The 18,327-nt window shown below is 39.8% G+C and overlaps 1 protein-coding gene across 2 annotated transcripts in view; it reads right to left on the bottom strand.

The window, feature by feature from the left end:
• Window positions 1–4,936, bottom strand: part of MECP2 (methyl-CpG binding protein 2) — a 32,563-nt gene extending 27,627 nt beyond the window's left edge. Inside the window, exon 1 of one of the 2 annotated variants that reach the window (XM_069986465.1) lies at window positions 4,856–4,936. Coding sequence is in view for 1 of the 2 variants with exons in the window: in XM_069986464.1 (XP_069842565.1) it covers window positions 4,734–4,765 (32 nt within the window). In the remaining variant the exon portion in view is untranslated. Of the gene's footprint in view, window positions 1–4,733; window positions 4,832–4,855 lie in introns of those variants that run through there. The other variant, XM_069986464.1, reaches the window with a different exon arrangement.
• Window positions 4,937–18,327: the final 13,391 nt, after the last annotated feature.

Below are 18,327 nucleotides of genomic sequence, written 5' to 3'. Positions count from 1 at the left end.
CTCGCAGTGTGAAATCCCTGCGATACTGCAATGTGTGAAGGCACCCTTAGGTTGGGTTCACACTACATTTTTGCAATACGTTTTTTTCATCCATTTTTGCAACGGATGGAAAAACGGATGCATCTGTATATCAGTTTTGATCCATTTTTCAAATGACTTCCATTATAAAAAAAATAAATAAAAATACAACACAAAAACACGTACACAAAAATAAGGTCAGCTCCATTTTTGTGTATGTTCAAAAAACTGATGTGTTTTGATCCTTTTTTTTAATAATGAAAGTCAATGAAAAAACGGATCAAAACGGATGCACACAAATGCATCCCTTTTTCCAATCGCTTTTTGCAAAAACGCGTGTTTTTATTTTTTCATTTATTGTTTGGCTACAGCAAATATTATGCAAGTTGCAAACCTTATTTTTTTTTAAATAAAAACATTTGCAAAAAAAGGGTTCCGATAAACATATGTACAGTCAACAGAAGAGAGTATCAGGCTGGCACCACGCTTGCAATACAGATAGGAGCACTATGAGCTAGGACGTATAAAAAGCAGACAGTTCAGCTAGATGGATCACATCAACCACAGAGGAAAGACAGTTCATTCACATGTGGTAGAAAAAGCACTGTGCACTCACCGCATCTGCTGTAAAACATGTGTACAGACTGGTAATTACCAACCATTTTTCAGAGTTAAAAAAAATATATATTATGTGTGAACATAACCTAAAAATGCATCAAAACCATCTGTCAGGTGCTGTTGGGGATAAGAAAAAAGGGGCCGACTTTTCTTCCCCTATAAATAGCGCCCTCTTCAGCCATGGTTTGTCAGCTATTACAGCATTCAACTGAAAGGGATTAAGCTGCAATCTCAAGACTGACATCTAATTCCAGACAAACCTTCTCAGTGTGAACCCCGTCTTACACCACAATAGAAACTAGTGGGAGAAATATGTATTCTTTCCACTGATATTTAAAAGGGTATCCCACTATAAAAAAAAAAAAATAGAAAGTAATACAGATATGTAAATTATTTCTATTTAATAGCCAGTCTTACAGTACTTATTAGCTGCTGTATGTCCTGCAGGAAGGGGTGTATCCTTTCCAATCTGACACAGTGCTCTCTGCTGCCACCTCTGTCCATGTCAGGAACTGTTCAGAGCAGCAGCAAATCTCCATAGAAAACCTCTCCTGCTCTGGACAGAGGTGGCAGCAGGGAGCACTGTGTCAGACTGGTAAGAATACACCAGTTCCTGCAGGACATACAGCAGCTGATAAGTACTGAAAGACTTGAGATTTTTAAATAGAATTTACAAATCTAAATACGTTTCTGAAACCAGTTAATTTGAAAAATAAAGAAAGAAACAGGAGTACCCCTTTAACATTCAGTTAATACATAAAATATTTAGAATGTTTAATATATCTGAATTAAGTTCAGGAATAAAAATTTTAAATCCTCAAATTTTGACCACAAAGACCCCACTTTTTGCACACATTTACCCCATAGAAGCAATAGAAAACTTACTATATCTGATCATTTATGCGTGCCTGTATTGTTCATAAGCATTCGTACATTTTTATTACTTTTTTTCTGATCCTCTTTACTAGAAGCGACTGTAATCACTAAAACTTAAAGGGGATACCCAGCACTACAAAAACACGGCCGCTTTCTTCCGGAGACAGCACCACTCTCCAGTTTGGAGACAGGGGGTTGTGCTGTTTCTGGAAGAAAGGGGCCATAACCCCTTTAAGCTTCAGCAGTCAACTTATTTTTGCCTGGAAAAAGTTAGTTCTGCATTGCAAAGGGCTTTGATTACAAAATTGGAACTTACTCTTTCTAGACCAAACAAATCGAGAGATTTAGTGATTTAGTACTGTAAATTCGCTTGTCTGTAATCTGAACTGTCCCGTGCCGGAAGATCATTGAAAGGGAAAAAAAAGCAATAGCGGCCAATTTTAGCATCAGCGTCCCTACCACAACACTGGGACTCCCATGAAAAACCACAGCGGTTTTAGTCTACAACCATAATACATACTATGGCTACGTTCACACCTCACAACGTATTTAAAAATTGCTGCAATGTAATGCAATTCAGTAAAGTCAGTAGAATGACGGACGTGCAGTGCACACAGTGCATAAAATGACGGACGTTGTCCGAGCGGACGTCAAAATAATTATCATGTGAATTATTTTCAGAAGTCTATTTCAAACAGTGGACATTATTTTTTTTCACCATATTTTCACAGTTTTTACTATTAAATTCAATGGACTTTTGAATTAAAGACACACCCAAAGGCCAATTGGTCCACCTGAACTAGAAGAATGTTCCAAGAGCCGGGCAGCCAAACAGAAAAATGACGGAAGTCAATTTAAACGGAAAGGAAAAGACGTGAGAACATAGCTAGCGAGTCGATCCGAACCCGAACTTTCGGCATTTGATTAGCGGTGGCTGCTAAACTTGGATAAAGCCCTAAGGCTATGTGGAAATCATGGATATAGTCATTGGCTGTATCCATGTTTTCCAGACAACCTTAGCGCTTTATCCAAGTTCAGCAGCCCCAGCTAATCAAATACCGAACGTTCGGGTTCGGATCGACTGGAACCCGGTTCGCTCGTCTCTAAACATAGCCTATAACAGGTGAGTGTATTATACTCATCTATTGCTATTGCTTTAATACAGCAAAAATGCATCTACAAAGTGCATGCGGTTTACTGTTGTGTGATGTGTTTATTTGCTGAATTTAACAAGCACATAAGTGCCAGAATAATATATATATATATATATATATATATATATATATATATATATATATATAACATGACTGCTCCACCTGAATACAACTAAAAGTGAATATATCATCAGGTACATTCGCTTTAACATGACCCACGGATAGATCGGCTCTGGCATGGGGAAGCTGGTGCCGCAGTCCATTTTTTGAACTGCGGCCCGGTTCCTGTGTACGGTGCTGTTCTATCCACGGGTAGCGGGCCGGGCTGAAGCACTGGAGGCGGAACAGCCCGCCTCCAGTGGGAGGAGTCCCCCGCCCCTCTATGACGCGGCTCCGTTAGAATCAATGGTGCCGCATCATAGAGGGGCGGGGGATTCCTCCTTCTGGGGGCGGGCTGGTCCGCCTCCAGTGCTTCAGGCGGTAAATGTATGTAATCCTATACAAAGTGACAGTACAGGAACTCAGTGTGAAATCCACTGCGGTTCGGTTATGTGTTAACCCACCCTTTGGGTGGGTTCACTCTACGAAATCTATGCGGATAAGTTCCGGCAGATTCCATCGCTTGTACCCACTCGCAGTGGCGGCCCATCTCTGGGCCGATTCTGCTTTCCGCCAAAAGAACTTACATGTATATTTTTCAGCACACAGCAGAATCCGCCAGCCATAGAATGGTGTCTATGGCACGGGCGGAGATGCACACTGCCGCGAGTGGGTAGGAGCGACGGAATTCGCCGGAACTTATCCGTGCAGATTCCGTAGTGTGAACCCACCTTAAAGGGGTTATCCAGCGCTACAAAAACATTCCCTCCTACTGTTGTCTCCAGTTCAGGTGTGGTTTGCAATTAGGCTCCATTTACTTCAGTGGAGTTTCAAAACCCCACCCAATCTGGAGACAACAGTAGGGGGAAAGTGGCCGTGTTTTTGTAGCGCTGGATAACCCCTTTTAGGAGTAAAAATAGATATCTCTTTATATAGTATATCTATCCCCTCCCTGTGCCATCCCCACCGCTCATTGCTTCTTGTTCTCCATCCCGACACATAGGACATGCCAGCTCAGCCAATAAATGGTGGAGGCGGGTCCATGCTGGGGGCAGTGATTGGCTACGTGTCAGGACAGACAGCAGGAAGAAACGCTGACATCACAGCTGGGAATCATGGACGGGTGTGTATGTCTGCATGTATTATCACCCAGGCCAAGATAAATCTGAATTTTAAGAAAAATTACGTCCTATATTATAAAAGTGAGTGCCGACAACGATGTAGTCGTACTTCGTAGTAATGCAGCACATGTACAAGCGCGTACCAAACTACATATGCTCAATTTTCTCACGCCGTAAACATCTCCGAAGTAAATGATAAGGGACGCCTTAACTCTTCCTCGCGACTTTTTTTCCGACAGAAAGGGGTGTGGTCATACAATCGCCACGGATACGCAAGTTACGCCGACGTGTGTCGTAACCGATAGACCCTTACCGATAGTTATGGTGACGGCATAGATACGTGCACTAGGTGTTTATTGGTCTCTATTCAGATACATAGAGATGACAGGGAGAAGTAGATGGAGGAAGCAGCACTTTCCCAGTCTGTGAGGAGAGGGGTGTGTCGTGTAGCAGAGCCCCCCCTGGCCAGGCCCCTCTCCCCTCAATATTAGGTTTTTCTGACGGGTGGGGGGCCCTCTCTGCTATGAGGGGGGGGGACTTCAATGACGCACTGTGCAAATGCCAACTAGGACTGCCGTAAAGTGCCCTCCGGCACCACCGTGAATTGCCCCACACCATAACCAGGGGAAAATAGCGACAGCAACTGACAGTGACATTATATTCTGCCACAGCCCCGCCCCCCCAGCCTGAGGGATTCATCAAAAACATACACCCTGCGGGGCCCGCCCCCCTCCCTCACACACAGGGACAGAATGGCAGGTATCTGGCAAGCGAGAGGGCGGGAAAGGGAAGCGGAAGGGAAAGGGTTAGAGGGGGGAACTCAGACCGGCTGAGACCCAGCACTCACAGTCTCTCCTCTCCGCTCGGCGCGGCGGCCATTTTCTAACGGCTCCTCCACAGGCTGAGGAGGGAAAAGGGTGGGCAGGGCGGGAGAGCAGCGGCGAGGTGACGTCACCGCGCCGAGCCTACCTGCCTCCTCTATTGCCTCTTACTCGCAGTGACGTCAGGGATGTTTCATTGTACAGAGGAAAAGAGGCGGGGTTAGCACCGCCCCGCCCCTCTTTGAATAGAACTCTACGAAAGGGGCGTGGTCTCGCGGGGAAAAACTTGTGCGTCACAAACGTTGTAGGCTGTCTTGACGCAGATACTATGAGCTGCGAACTTAGTAGAAGTCCCTGTGTGTTATAAAAAACCTATGGCTGTGTTTCCTTGTGGGATGGAAGGAGGAAAGAAGTGATGGGGGAAGACGTGTGTTCTTGTTTCTAAGACTTAGAAGAATTCCTTTAAATGAGCCAGGGCATCAGGTGTCATTGCAGGGAGAGACTAAATGAATTAGATGGAGGACACAGAGGATATGGCTACTGGTTCTGTGTTCCCGGTTTTATCTGTGACACCTTAGAGCAAGGGCTAGTGTACAATTAAAGGGATTGTTCACTTTTCATGTAAATGTACTGTTCTTTGTACACTATAGCTGAACATTGGTGTCTATGGGACGTGCATGCGTCTCTATGATGTCCCTGCGCCCCTATGACTATTACGTAGAAGTAACACGGTGCACTATAGCGACAGGCTGTTTTAGGCGTTATGGTATATTGGTGTTCCCAAAACTGAGGCCTTTAGGTTGGAACACTGCAGTAGAAATACCTAAGGTGGACAACCCCTTTAAGTGGCCTGTACACCCTATTATATAACTAAACAACATGAAGTCACTTACGTTCATTCATATTTTTTTGTACATTTAACCCCTTCTTGTATCGTCATGTGTCGCTTTGGTGCACGTCTATGTGACAGTGATTCCCCATGTGATCACCAGCAATGATTGATGGTCACCCTCCACCACTATAAGGGGAGATCGGAGAAAACACTGATCCCAGCCCTTCCGTCACTTGCGTGGTAAAAATTGTGCGGCAATCACATTGCTGGGGCCGACTGGGACAGCGCTGGGTAGCTGAGACAGGCCTAGTCAATGGCATTATCCTATCATTATATAGTGGCCTTATATAATTATAGCAGTCTTATATTGGTCTTATATCGAGATAGGCCCCAACGCCTACCTACAAGTAACTGAATTGTGGCATAAATAACAATTATGGCCCTCTATATTTATCATCGTGTCCCATTTATTTTATATCCCTGGCAAGGTGATCGTCGGGCCCTAAACCCTGGCGTTAAGCGTGGCCGTTATTGTGCCCATTGCCGTCCCAGGTGATCTTATAGAGCTGATAGCATTTCAGGATGGTAGCTACTTATTTGAACGAAATGAAGGGGACACATATAGATTGATCCTTTAGCTCAGCTGTGTGACTGGCTCCCCGATCTGATGCTGAGTCTCCTACCGATGTGATGGAGTTAAAACTTTGTGGTCGGCCAATGAATCCAGAAAGTCCCTATTGTTCAGATACATATCCAGCTATTAACTGCAGATTATGGGAGAGATTTATCAAACATGGTGTAAAGTGAAACCGGCTCAGTTGCTCCTAGCAACCAGATTCCACCTTTCATTTTCCAGTCTGTGAGGAATGAAAGGTGGAATCTGATTGGTTGCTAGGGGCAACTGAGCCGGTTTCACTTTACATCATGTTTGATAAATCTCCCCCCCCCCCCAAAAAAAAAATTTGGATTTACACAGAGTGGTGTCTAGGAGGCATTGGACCTGCCATATGAAAGGACTGGCACAGTAATGAGCACATTTAACCCCTTGTTTTCTCTTCTTACAGGCCTGATCTCGACAAACAAACACATTAGAGGATAAGAACACAAACTACAAAAGGGAATCGGGCCTTCATGTCCAGCTTCCTTATGTTTAGTCACCCCTCTGTATTTGCCAATATACATTACATGCATCAGACAGGGTTCACACTCTGCAAGTGGATTGTATTTTCTGGTTGGCGAAAATATAAAAAAAAGCTTGTCACAATAAATCAATCATTAGAATAGTCTTTTTTTTTTTTTTTTTTAAAGAAATAGTCACTAAGGATAAGTTATACAAATATATATATATTCTGATCTTTATTCTCAAGGTTTGCAAACCATGAAAAAAAAATTATTAAAATATGTTTACAATTTTTTTATTTTTTTTTACCCATTTTGATGTTTAGTCTTAGGGGAATGCATGGAGACGTTTCCTAACATGGTTAGTACCTCAGTGCACTCTGAAATAGTATACATGTGACACTAGTTATCTAATTATCCACGATATATAAACATGTTCTATCCCCCAATATGTTACCCTCGACAAAAGTCCAGTTAGTGGACGGAACGCGTGGGATTCGGTCTCCCAGCCTGGAGGCTCTCTGGTGTCCCTTTGGCTTCTGGTGATATACTGTGGTTCTTGCCTGCTAGTGTAGCTATACTTTCATTTGTTCTTCATCACGTTTTTGTAGCACTATATATCTATTTATATATACAGAGGTACCTTGGTTTAAGAGTAACTTGGTTTAAGAGCGTTTTGGTTTAAGAGCTCACATTTTTTCAAAATTGTGACTTGGTTTAAGAGCATTGCTTTGGTTTAAGAGCTCCCTGTACTTAGTGGGAGGGGGAGTGGAGGAGGGGCATGGTCTGCATAGCGGGGTCTACAGCACTGTACTCTGACCCAGGAAGTCTCCCTCACCTTCCAAATCATAGCAGATCCACTTCAGGCTGGGGCTTGCATCAGGGGACAGGACTGTGGGGGTAATCACTCCATAGCTGTAACCCCTCTCTCCCCGGACAGAGAGTGCTGCTATACTGTGCCCACATCTGCCCTGCTCATTCCTTCATACTCCCTGCAGTGTCAGTCCTGATTGGTCCATGCTGAACACACACCCCTTCCCCATTGCTGTCATGTGACCACACAGACCTCTGACAGCAGCCCTGCTTCTCTATTCTAGCCTATTGTAGTACGCTACTGGATTATAGGGATGTGCAGCTCCATCCTGTATTTACAAAATGCTGCTGTTTTTCAGGTTTATGCCCTTACTATATATTATACTCCACATGCTGATTGCTATACTGTACAGTAAGTTATAATATTACATATTCAGCTGTTTCTCATTGTTCATTTGTTTTGCATATTATACAGAATATTAAATCATTACTTTGGGGTTGTGGAACCAATTGTCTGCATTTCAGTGATTTCCTATGGGAAAATTTGCTTTGGTTTAAGAGTGCGGAACGAATTATGCTCGTAATCCAAGGCACCACTGTATATTTTTTGGTTGGTATACGCACTTGCACTTTATGCTCCTGCAGGAAGAATGTCTATCAGGCACAGTACCAGTTACATTTGATCTATATTGTCATATACCACAGAGCTGCGTTGTATTTACAGGCTAGGGAGTAGGTTGTTGGTTATTTTCTTGACAACTTTTGAATTATGTGGGATGATTTTAATTGTTTTTAGGGGGATCTAATCATGTATTGTTGCCGTATTATTGTATTTGTGATTTTCAATAAAGTATGAATTTTAGATAATTTATCATGGTGTGCTTACCGTTGTTTCTATATACTTTGTTGTTGGTTGGTAAAAAGGTTTGCAAACCATGAAAAATAAATTATTAAAATATGTTTACAATTTTTTTTTTACCCATTTTGATGTCTAGTCTTAGGGGAATGGGTGACTATTGTGAGGTTTTAGATTGTTGTGGGGATGTTTTTTCCCTTTATTTTTAGATGTTTTTCATTGTTATGGTATATATATGTATACATAAAGTTGTGTCTAGACCAATTGGTGGAGATTTGCATTTTTTAAATTTTTTAATTTTGCAGTTTTGGGCTATGTTCACACACTGTCAAAATGACAGCCATTTTTATTGGACGGCTGTCATTTAATGGACAAATATTATACGAATAACAACCACTGTTATAAAATAACAGCTGTTATTTGTCCTTAAATTAAATCCGTCTAGCCTTTCTCATTAGCCAAGACATCTTAAGGACTTACAGGTGAGGACAGTCCCCATTGTTACTTTAGTGGTTGGCAATGCTGAGCTGAGTCTGTCAAGATCATTGACCAATATGTAGGTTTCTATACAAAAAAAAATAGTTTTAACTGCTTCTTTCATTTCCTCTGGGTAGTTGAGTGTCACCGACAGATGACCTCCGACTTGTACATAGCTTTAGGCTTTGTACACATACTGTAAATTAAAGGTAAAAATACAGCTGTCTTTTCATTATAATAATGTGCTCCATTGAAATCAATGGTAAATCATCAGGCAGTGTGCACACCGTATAGAATAACAGCTGTTATTGATTATGACCGTCCAGATATTAAACATGTTCATTATATACCACCTGCTTTTGCAAAATACGGCTGTTTTTTGCTCACACATAGGGTGACATTTACTAAATCTGCACTGTATTTGCTACATGTAAAAATAAGGGTGATTTCACACACAGCTTTTTCTGGGAAAACATCACTACAGCTTTTTTTTTATAGTTTTTCCCCTCAAAAGCCAGAAGGGCATCCTTATGTTTCTTTCCTTTTCTATTCCTCTTTCTGTTTTGGCTTTAAAAAAAAAACAAAAAAAAACAGTAGTGTTTTTTTGTTTTTTTTTAAAGACTCTGCATGTGAAACCACCCAAAGATTTGTTTATTATGTTTCTGCTTGTTTGTTTTGTTTTTTTGTACTTTTTTAAAGCCAAAACCAGAAACATACATATGTTAAGAAAACTGAGAGGAATTTATGACTTGTGTCATTTTAACCCCTTTACGATAGTTTCATTGGGCAAAATTTATTCTATTTTATTTTTTTTTTATTTTTTTTTTTCAATATACATTTTTGTGGAATGTTGTTTTTTGTTTTTTTTTTTAGATTGGTGATTCATGCTTTATTTTGTTTGTCTGGAAAAAAAGGCCAATGATAGCTGGGAGTCAAAAGAGGAGTGCAAAATACTAAACAGACAATGCTTTTATGTTTATAGCTTTTTCTTCTTCTTTCAGTGGAGGTTTTTTTTTTTGTCAGTTGGCAGTTTTTCAGAAATGGAAACGTTCTGGCTATGATATGCTCAGGTTGTGAAATTTTTCTTTCCATAGATTAAAAAACAAAACGCATAGAAAAAATGCATGCTTTTCTTCACTCACTCTCTTCAGTAGAAATATAAAAAAAAGGCATCTAAAAATTCTTACTGTGTGAACACACCATTAGGCTAGGTTCCCACTACGTAATAATAAGGGCCATTCTTTAGTGAATGGACGTTGTTTAATGCTAAACTATGGTCGTCATAAAACAAAGGCCGAAATTAATTTTCATGAATGAATAATTAACATCGTTTGTTGGGAAAGGCCTACTTTACACATTGGCTTGAAAAAAGTCATAAAAATGGCAGCTTTTTTTTTGCACTTTGCGATGCAGTTTTTTTCCTCCATAGGCTATGTTCACACAACGTCCAAAAAAGGAGTCCACTTTTTGTTTTACAAAAGACGTCCGTTATTGCATCATTTTAATTGATTTCAATAAATTGCATTGAAGTCTATGGAATAACGGACGTCTTTCTCACAGTGTATTGACAGACGTCCACCTCAAAAAACATTTGTGTTTCAATGCATTGTGCGAAAAAGACATTCGTTATTCCATAGACTTCAATGCAATTTATTGAAGTCAATTAAAATAATGCAATAATGGACGTCTTTTTTAAAACAAAAAGCAGAGGCCTTTTTCCTTTTTTGGGCGTTGTGTGAACATAGCCATATAGGGATTTTTAATATATATGTTGTTGTCTTTTTGCTGATTTCAGTTAATTTTTTTTACCTCATTGTAAGTCATGTGATTATTTGATCATGTGATTCAAGGATGTCTATGGAAGAAAACGAAAAACAACACAAAGGGGGGAGATTTATCAAACATGGTGTAAAGTGAAACTGGCTCAGTTGCCCCTAGCAACCAATCAGATTCCATCTTTAATTTTCCAAAGAGTCTGTGATAAATGAAAAGTGGAATCTGATTGGTTGCTAGGGGCAACTGAGCCAGTTTCACTTTACACCATGTTTGATAACTCTTCCCCTATATGTGCACCCCCCCCCCCCCACCCACACAAACACACACACACGCACAAACATTTACAAAGCTATCTATAATTTTCAGCTAATATAAATGCTGAATTTATTTACTTATTTATTTATAATGCCACAAAGCATTTTTAAGCACACACATTGTAAAATGAAGGTAAAACCTGCTGTATTTTCAATATAAAAATACCCTTCATTGAAACTAGTAGGAGATTGGCCAGCAGTGCACACACCGTATATAATAACAGCTGTAACTGATTATGACCGTCCAGATAATGAACATGCTCATTATATACCACCTGCTTTTGCAAAATATAGCCATTTTTTCCATCTATTCACACATTGTTATATTTTCACTTAAAAATTACAGTCATCTTTAATTTGTATTTTATTGCCTTAATGTTTTTTTTTTTTTTTATAGTGTTTTTCCAGAAAAAGCCAAGAGCGAGACCACTCCTAGTTGGGTTTCTTGTTCTTGCTATGGACTATTTCTTCTATTTAATTCTATGTTTACATTTTCTTTCTTTCTTTCTTTCTCTCTTTCTTTTTTTTAATTTATTTATTTGTGGTTAACATTTAAAAGCTATACTTTTCTTCCTCACTCCCCTGCCACCCCTGATGCATAGCACTGCTCGGGTCAGGGTTGGCTTCAGTCCTTACCTGCTCAACCAATAAGCGACCACAGTGTCCAGCTTCAGCCTTTGATTGTCCAAGCAGGCAATGTCTTCTGGCAATCTAATCCTAAAAGTGAGAGAGAGGAGAAAACAGAAGTGGGCACTCACCGGCAACGTGTGTCTTCAAATTGGTTTATTGAGGGTTCACTTCACCATGAGGGGAGGGGGAGTGTGGAGCGGACACGTCCTACAGGTAGACTACAATTGTTTCACACGATATTGCGCTTCTTCCGGTCTACGGTCATCCGTACACTGGAAGAAGCGCAGTATCGCGTGAAACAATTGTAGTCTACCTGTAGGACGTGTCCGCTCCACACTCCCCCCTCCCCGCTTTGAGAAGTGAACCCTCAATAAACCGATTTGAAGATGCACATTGCCGGTGAGTGCCCGCTTCTGTTTTCTCCTCTCTCTCACATTGCATTCCTGTTATTAAGCGGAGCACCGCCTGACTTAGCTGTCTCATCGGTACAACTACCTGTTTGCAGTCCGTATTCCAGGTGCCGGAGATTACCTGGGTGGTGCCGTCCACCTCTCCCTCTGTAGACCAATCCTAAAAGTGTTGCACATTGGGCCCATTGTTTGATGATGGGCTGGGGAAGCAAGGAAGGTAAGTATAGTTTTTCTCATGTTTACCACCTACCTGAGCAGGTCCATGCTAAATAAAAGGCCTACTTTGGTAAAGAGTTCTGGGCGATATTTTTCTTACAGATTATTATAGTACATTCCTGTTAATCTCCATAATAGAAGGTGCAATGTGTCATTGTGCCTTTACACGGATCGATTATGGTTAAAATTTTCGCGATAATGATCACATTTGAGCGATAATCAGCTTGTGTTGAACACTGCATATGATCAAGTGACGAGCGATAAATCGTTCATCGTGATCTTTCAACGTTTTCTAAAATCGCAGTTGGTCGTTCCTTCTAAATGCTGATCGTTTTAAAAAAACAAATTGTTACTTCGAAATCATTAATCATTCGATTGCGCAAATTATCGCTCCATGTAAAGGGACCTTTAGGGTTTGCTCTCATGGGTTGAATGGTCGAAAAAAAACTTCTGCATGTGAACATACCCTTAGATGGTCTTACATGTCACAAGTAGTTTCTAGCACATAACAGGTTAAAATATTTTTCAGAAAACTATATTGGTCGTAGGCCACAGAGATTCCTAATTGCATTACCAAGCATCCATATATGAGACGGACCTCGTATCTTGCAGAAACCTTCGGTAATTGGATTTTATGTGCTTGTAGAAGTAGGGGGTGATGGATTATAACTGCACCTTGGAGAAAGTTGAAAGCCCACACGATTTACAGGTTGTTTTAGTTAAAGAAATGAACATATTTGGAACCTATTGTTTTATTGTTTCAGTACGCCTAAAGAAGAAAAATGAAGCTGATTTGCATATAGTATCAGTCCTACCGTTTTGTGTACACAGCTTTCACGCAGGCCCATGTGTCTCCATAGCTATAGAGCACAAACACATCGCAATTTTGTTTCGAAAGTACATTCAAATGTTTGTAATCTGTAGCACATTAGTCTGCGTGGGAGCTGTACACATAAAAGTGAGGTATCATCGCTTTTTTTTTGGTGTGGCATTTTTGTCATTTGATTCTTTGATCATTTCATTCAAGGATTCCTATTACAGAATATAAAATGCCGCAAATTTTTTTTTTTTTAAAACGTTCTTTATTTATTTATCTTTAAAAAAAAAAAAAAATTGCAAGAAAGTAAAAAGAACTGTATATATGCGTTCCCTATTGACTTCCACCATCTAACATCTAACATTTCTTTTTTTTAGTTGTTTTTAATTTTTTTTTATTTACTAAACACTATGCTATGGGCAGATAGGACGATTTAGGTGGAAGGGGATTGTTTATTTTTGGTGGGGTTTTTTTCCCCTGTGGCTTTCAGAAAAACTTCACAGACACAGCTTTTGTGTTGCATTTTTCTGGCTTTCAAAAAATACCAGAAAAGCTGCCATAGATTTTCTTGGTGTTTTTTTTCTGGCGTTTTTGAGATGAACAGAAGGATACCATTGAATTCTATAGGAGAAAAATGTTTGCAGAAAAAAAAAACATTTAATAAAATTCCATTAACTTACAGCTAACATCTGTCTGCGACGTTTTTGCTTAAAAAAAACAAAAAAAAACACGCCATGGCGTGTTTTGTTTTTTTTTACAACAATTTTGGCCAATGTAAAACCAGCTTAAATCCTATAGTGGGAACACAGCCTAAAAACACTTTTTTTTTTTTGCCTGAGCAAGGCCACAAAAACACCCCAAAAAACTGCCAGCATTTTTACCTTCTACTTTTTTTTTTTTTTTGTGGCAGTTTTTTCCCCATTTTCTCCTTTAATTTACTATAGGCAATATATTTCCGGCATTTTATCTCTGGCTTTTAAAAAAACAGAACACCAATTGCATAGGCTGCTGTGATTTTGCCAAACTGGCAAAAAGCAATGATGTTTTTTACTCTCACTTTTAGGCTATGTTACCACAATGGTAAAATGACGGCTGTCTTTCTACCATTGTTCTATACCATCGTATATTTTGGCCACTTTACAGTCGCCCTTTTGGCAATAACAGATATAATTTGCAGTAATGTGGCAGTATTTTGGCACCAAAATGATGGCCATCAAAAAAGGCGGCCATAAACAGCTGGGGAAAAAAGAAGTTGTGGTAACATATTCTTCGGGTACCTTCACACGTAACTGATCCGCAGCGGATTTCACACTGCGAATTCACAGTGACATCTGCTGTGGATCCCTGCCCTGTACACTATACGGGCAGACAAACTCGCAGCAGGATGGACATGCTGCTGTAAGTATGTCAGAAGCTCGTCCCGTTAACCCCCCGCCGCCGGAGCATATACATCACCTTCTCCCAGCTCAGGCTTGCTTCGGGGGTTCCCGCTCGACCAATCAGTGCGGTTCCCCCGCCACAGCGCTTTGATTGGGACTTGAAGACGCTGGGAGCCCCGAAACAAGCCGGATCGGGGACCAGGGGATGTATAGGCTCCGGCAGCCGGGGGGTTAACAGGACGGGCTGCTGACATACAGTGGGATGTCCATCCCACTGCGAGTTTGTCTGCCCATATAGTGTACAGGGCAGGGATCCGCAGTGGATCTCGCTGCTAATTCGCAGCGTGAAATCCGCTGCGGATCCGTTACGCGTGAAGGCACCCTAAGGGTGGGTGCACACTACGGAATTCCCGCGTATGACCCGCAGCGAATCCTTTCGGCGGAATGCGGAATCTGGCCGTGCATAGAATAGTGTTTATGGCACGGGCGGAGATGCGCGATGTCGTGTGCGGGTACAAGCGACGGAATCCGTCGCGGGTCATACGCGGGAATTCCGTAGTGTGCACGCACCCTAAGTGTGTTTGGGGTTTTTTGGTGTGTGTGTGTGTGTGTGTGTGGGGGGGGGGTCCTTGATTTTTGATTTTTATTTAGCATACTATCATACTGAAGGCGTAGAATTTATAAGATGTTCTCCTCTGGGATCCACTGTTATAAGGTATGTGTGAACAGACCCATAAAAAGAAAACTGTAAAGGCGAAAAAAGGCCTTAGGCAAATCCAACATGTGTATACAAGAGAAGATTCGGATAGCCTGTGCCACATCCCGTCTCCAGAATTTATATTGCTGTGTTATGTATTATGATTGTGTAATATTTTTTTTTTTTTTTTGTAGCTATAACAACCAAGACTTCATGTCAAGTGTTCTGTGCTAGAAGAGCCAATCATTGCTTTGCTTTCACTTTCAGAAGCTTTCTAGAAAAAAGGCAATAATGAAGGGAAAGCTGAATGGTTTGTAGCAGAAGTAGTATGAATGTGTATGTGTCATAATATATATTTTATATCTTCTATTACACTATATAATGTGCACGTATTATAATATTATTCTTCTATTACACTACATAATGTACACATAATATAATTCTTCTATTACACTATATAATGTGCACGTATTATAATATTCTTCTATTACACTATATAATGTACATGTATTATAATATAATTCTTCTATTACACTATATAATGTGCACGTATTATAATATTCTTCTTACACTATATAATGTACACGTATTATAATATTATTCTTCTATTACACTATATAATGTACACGTATTATAATATTATTCTTCTATTACACTATATAATGTACACGTATTATAATATTATTCTTCTATTACACTATATAATGTACACGTATTATAATATTATTCTTCTATTACACTATATAATGTACACGTATTATAATATTATTCTTCTATTACACTATATAATGTGCACGTATTATAATATTATTCTTCTATTACACTATATAATGTACACGTATTATAATATTATTCTTCTATTACACTATATAATGTACACATAATATAATTCTTCTATTACACTATATAATGTGCACGTATTATAATATTCTTCTATTACACTATATAATGTACACATATTATAATATAATTCTTCTATTACACTATATAATGTACACGTATTATAATATAAGTCTTCTATTACACTATATAATGTACACATATTATAATATAATTCTTCTATTACACTATATAATGTGCACGTATTATAATATTCTTCTATTACACTATATAATGTGCACGTATTATAATATTCTTCTATTACACTATATAATGTGCATGTATTATAATATTCTTCTATTACACTATATAATGTACACATATAATATAATTATTCTATTACACTATATAATGTACACATATAATATAATTCTTCTATTACACTACATAATGTGCACGTATTATAATATTCTTCTATTACACTATATAATGTACACGTATTATATTATTCTTCTATTACACTATATAATGTACACATAATATAATATAATTCTATTACACTATATAATGTACACATATTATAATATAAGTCTTCTATTACACTATATAATGTACACATAATATAATATAATTCTATTACACTATATAATGTACACATATAATATAATCATTCTATTACACTATATAATGTACACATATTATATAATTCTTCTATTACACTATATAATGCACACATATTATATTATATAATAATATATTATAATGTAATTCCACAATAGCCTGATTACTGAACCAAAGACTCCTGTACTAGGCTGGATTCCTGGGCCAGATTTTTTGGCAGATTTTAGTGGATCTTTAAGGCTGGTTGCACACATTGCATTTTCTCTTGCAAACACCATTATGCCTCGGCTTGTACGTCCCTTTTGGACTCTGCAAGGTAAGTATTGATTTTTTGTTATGTTACATGTGTGTTTTTTTTTTTTAATTTCTGTATCTGCTGATTTGAATAATAATATTACATGACTATAATTCTTGTAAATAAATAAATATATAAACAAATAATATAATTAAATGTTCCATTTTTGTTTTTACATGTACCCTCGTGTATTGCTTAGTAGTGAGACCCTTCACAGCTTTCTGGTCTGATATGGAGTTTGAGACATGACGTGTCTCAGAATCACTCAGCCATTCAGAAGCAGAGGTGGGACCCCATGACGGCCGCTCAATGGCTGAGTGGGCCTGCCAATGTCTCAATCACCGCCTCAAACCAGGAAGTGGCCGAGGATCTGAGCAGCTGGATGCAAGCCGCAGTGCTGGAGCCAGGGAGGTAAGTAGATGTAGTTGTTTTCACTCCTCCCTGGCGATGGTGTATAGAAGCACCCTGGCTGAAGTATCCCTTTAAAGGGGTTATCCAGTGCTACAAAAACATGGCCACTTTCTTCCAGAGACAGCATCCCTCTTGTCTCCAGTTTGGGTGAAGGTTTTGTAATTTTTGTTCCATTGAAGTGAAAGGAGCAAACCACACCTGAACTGGGGACAAGAGTGGTGCTGTGTCTTGAAGAAAGTGGCCATGCTTTTGTAGCGCTGAATAAGCCCTTTAAATCCTGGGGTACATGGGGCAAAACCAATGCAAAGGAAAAGTGCCATTGTTGCTTATGGCAACCAATCAAATTTAACAGCAAAAAAAAAAAATGTTGACATGTCAGAGAGATAGTCAATAGTTTTGATTGGCTGGGGTGTAAGGGGAACATTTATCAACATGCGCCCCTGCCGTACACCACGTAAAAAGGGCAAATTCTCCCCTTTTCTGTGGTGTATGCCAGCAGTATCCCGTCTCCTGCTGGGCAGGCGGTGGGAGTGTCAAGGCGGGGGGGAGGTGTGGCCTGTTCCCGTGTCTGATTTATCATGATTTACGCCGCCTCACAGGCGTAATAAACCATGGCATAGATGTGCACCAGGCACAGGGCCAAACAGATTTACCAAGAGGCGTGCGCCTCCTAACAAATCTGTCCGGGAAACCGATGGCGAAGCTTTATTTAAGACCAACATACTTATACGCCACTCTTACTTAAAGGGTACTCCATAGAGTTAAATATCTTTGGTATTTATTTTTTATTAATACATTACATACGGAATGGTTACTTTTTTCTTTACACATCCTTTTCCGATAAGGAGCAGCATCTCTTTTGGGAAGTGCAGGGTTGTGCAATCCCTGGTCCCAGCACAGTCTAATGAGCCGCCCCTATATCTATTTTATACATGTAGGCCCTGTTCCCACTGAGCAAAATTATGAACATGTTCATTCTTCAGCGCGGACAGGGCAGGAGCGCGCGCCTCCCATAGACTCCCATTATGAGCGGGAGGCTAACGGCATTCCGCCGCGGAATTCCGCTAGTTTTGCTCAGTGGGAACAGGCCTTAGACTATATGTAACACTTGGGGAAGCTGTCTGTGTCAGGAGCTCTG

The sequence above is a fragment of the Dendropsophus ebraccatus genome, chromosome 10 (assembly GCF_027789765.1).
Source record: "Dendropsophus ebraccatus isolate aDenEbr1 chromosome 10, aDenEbr1.pat, whole genome shotgun sequence".
Taxonomy (NCBI): Eukaryota; Metazoa; Chordata; class Amphibia; order Anura; family Hylidae; genus Dendropsophus; species Dendropsophus ebraccatus.
This window is presented reverse-complemented; position numbering and strand designations above follow the sequence as displayed.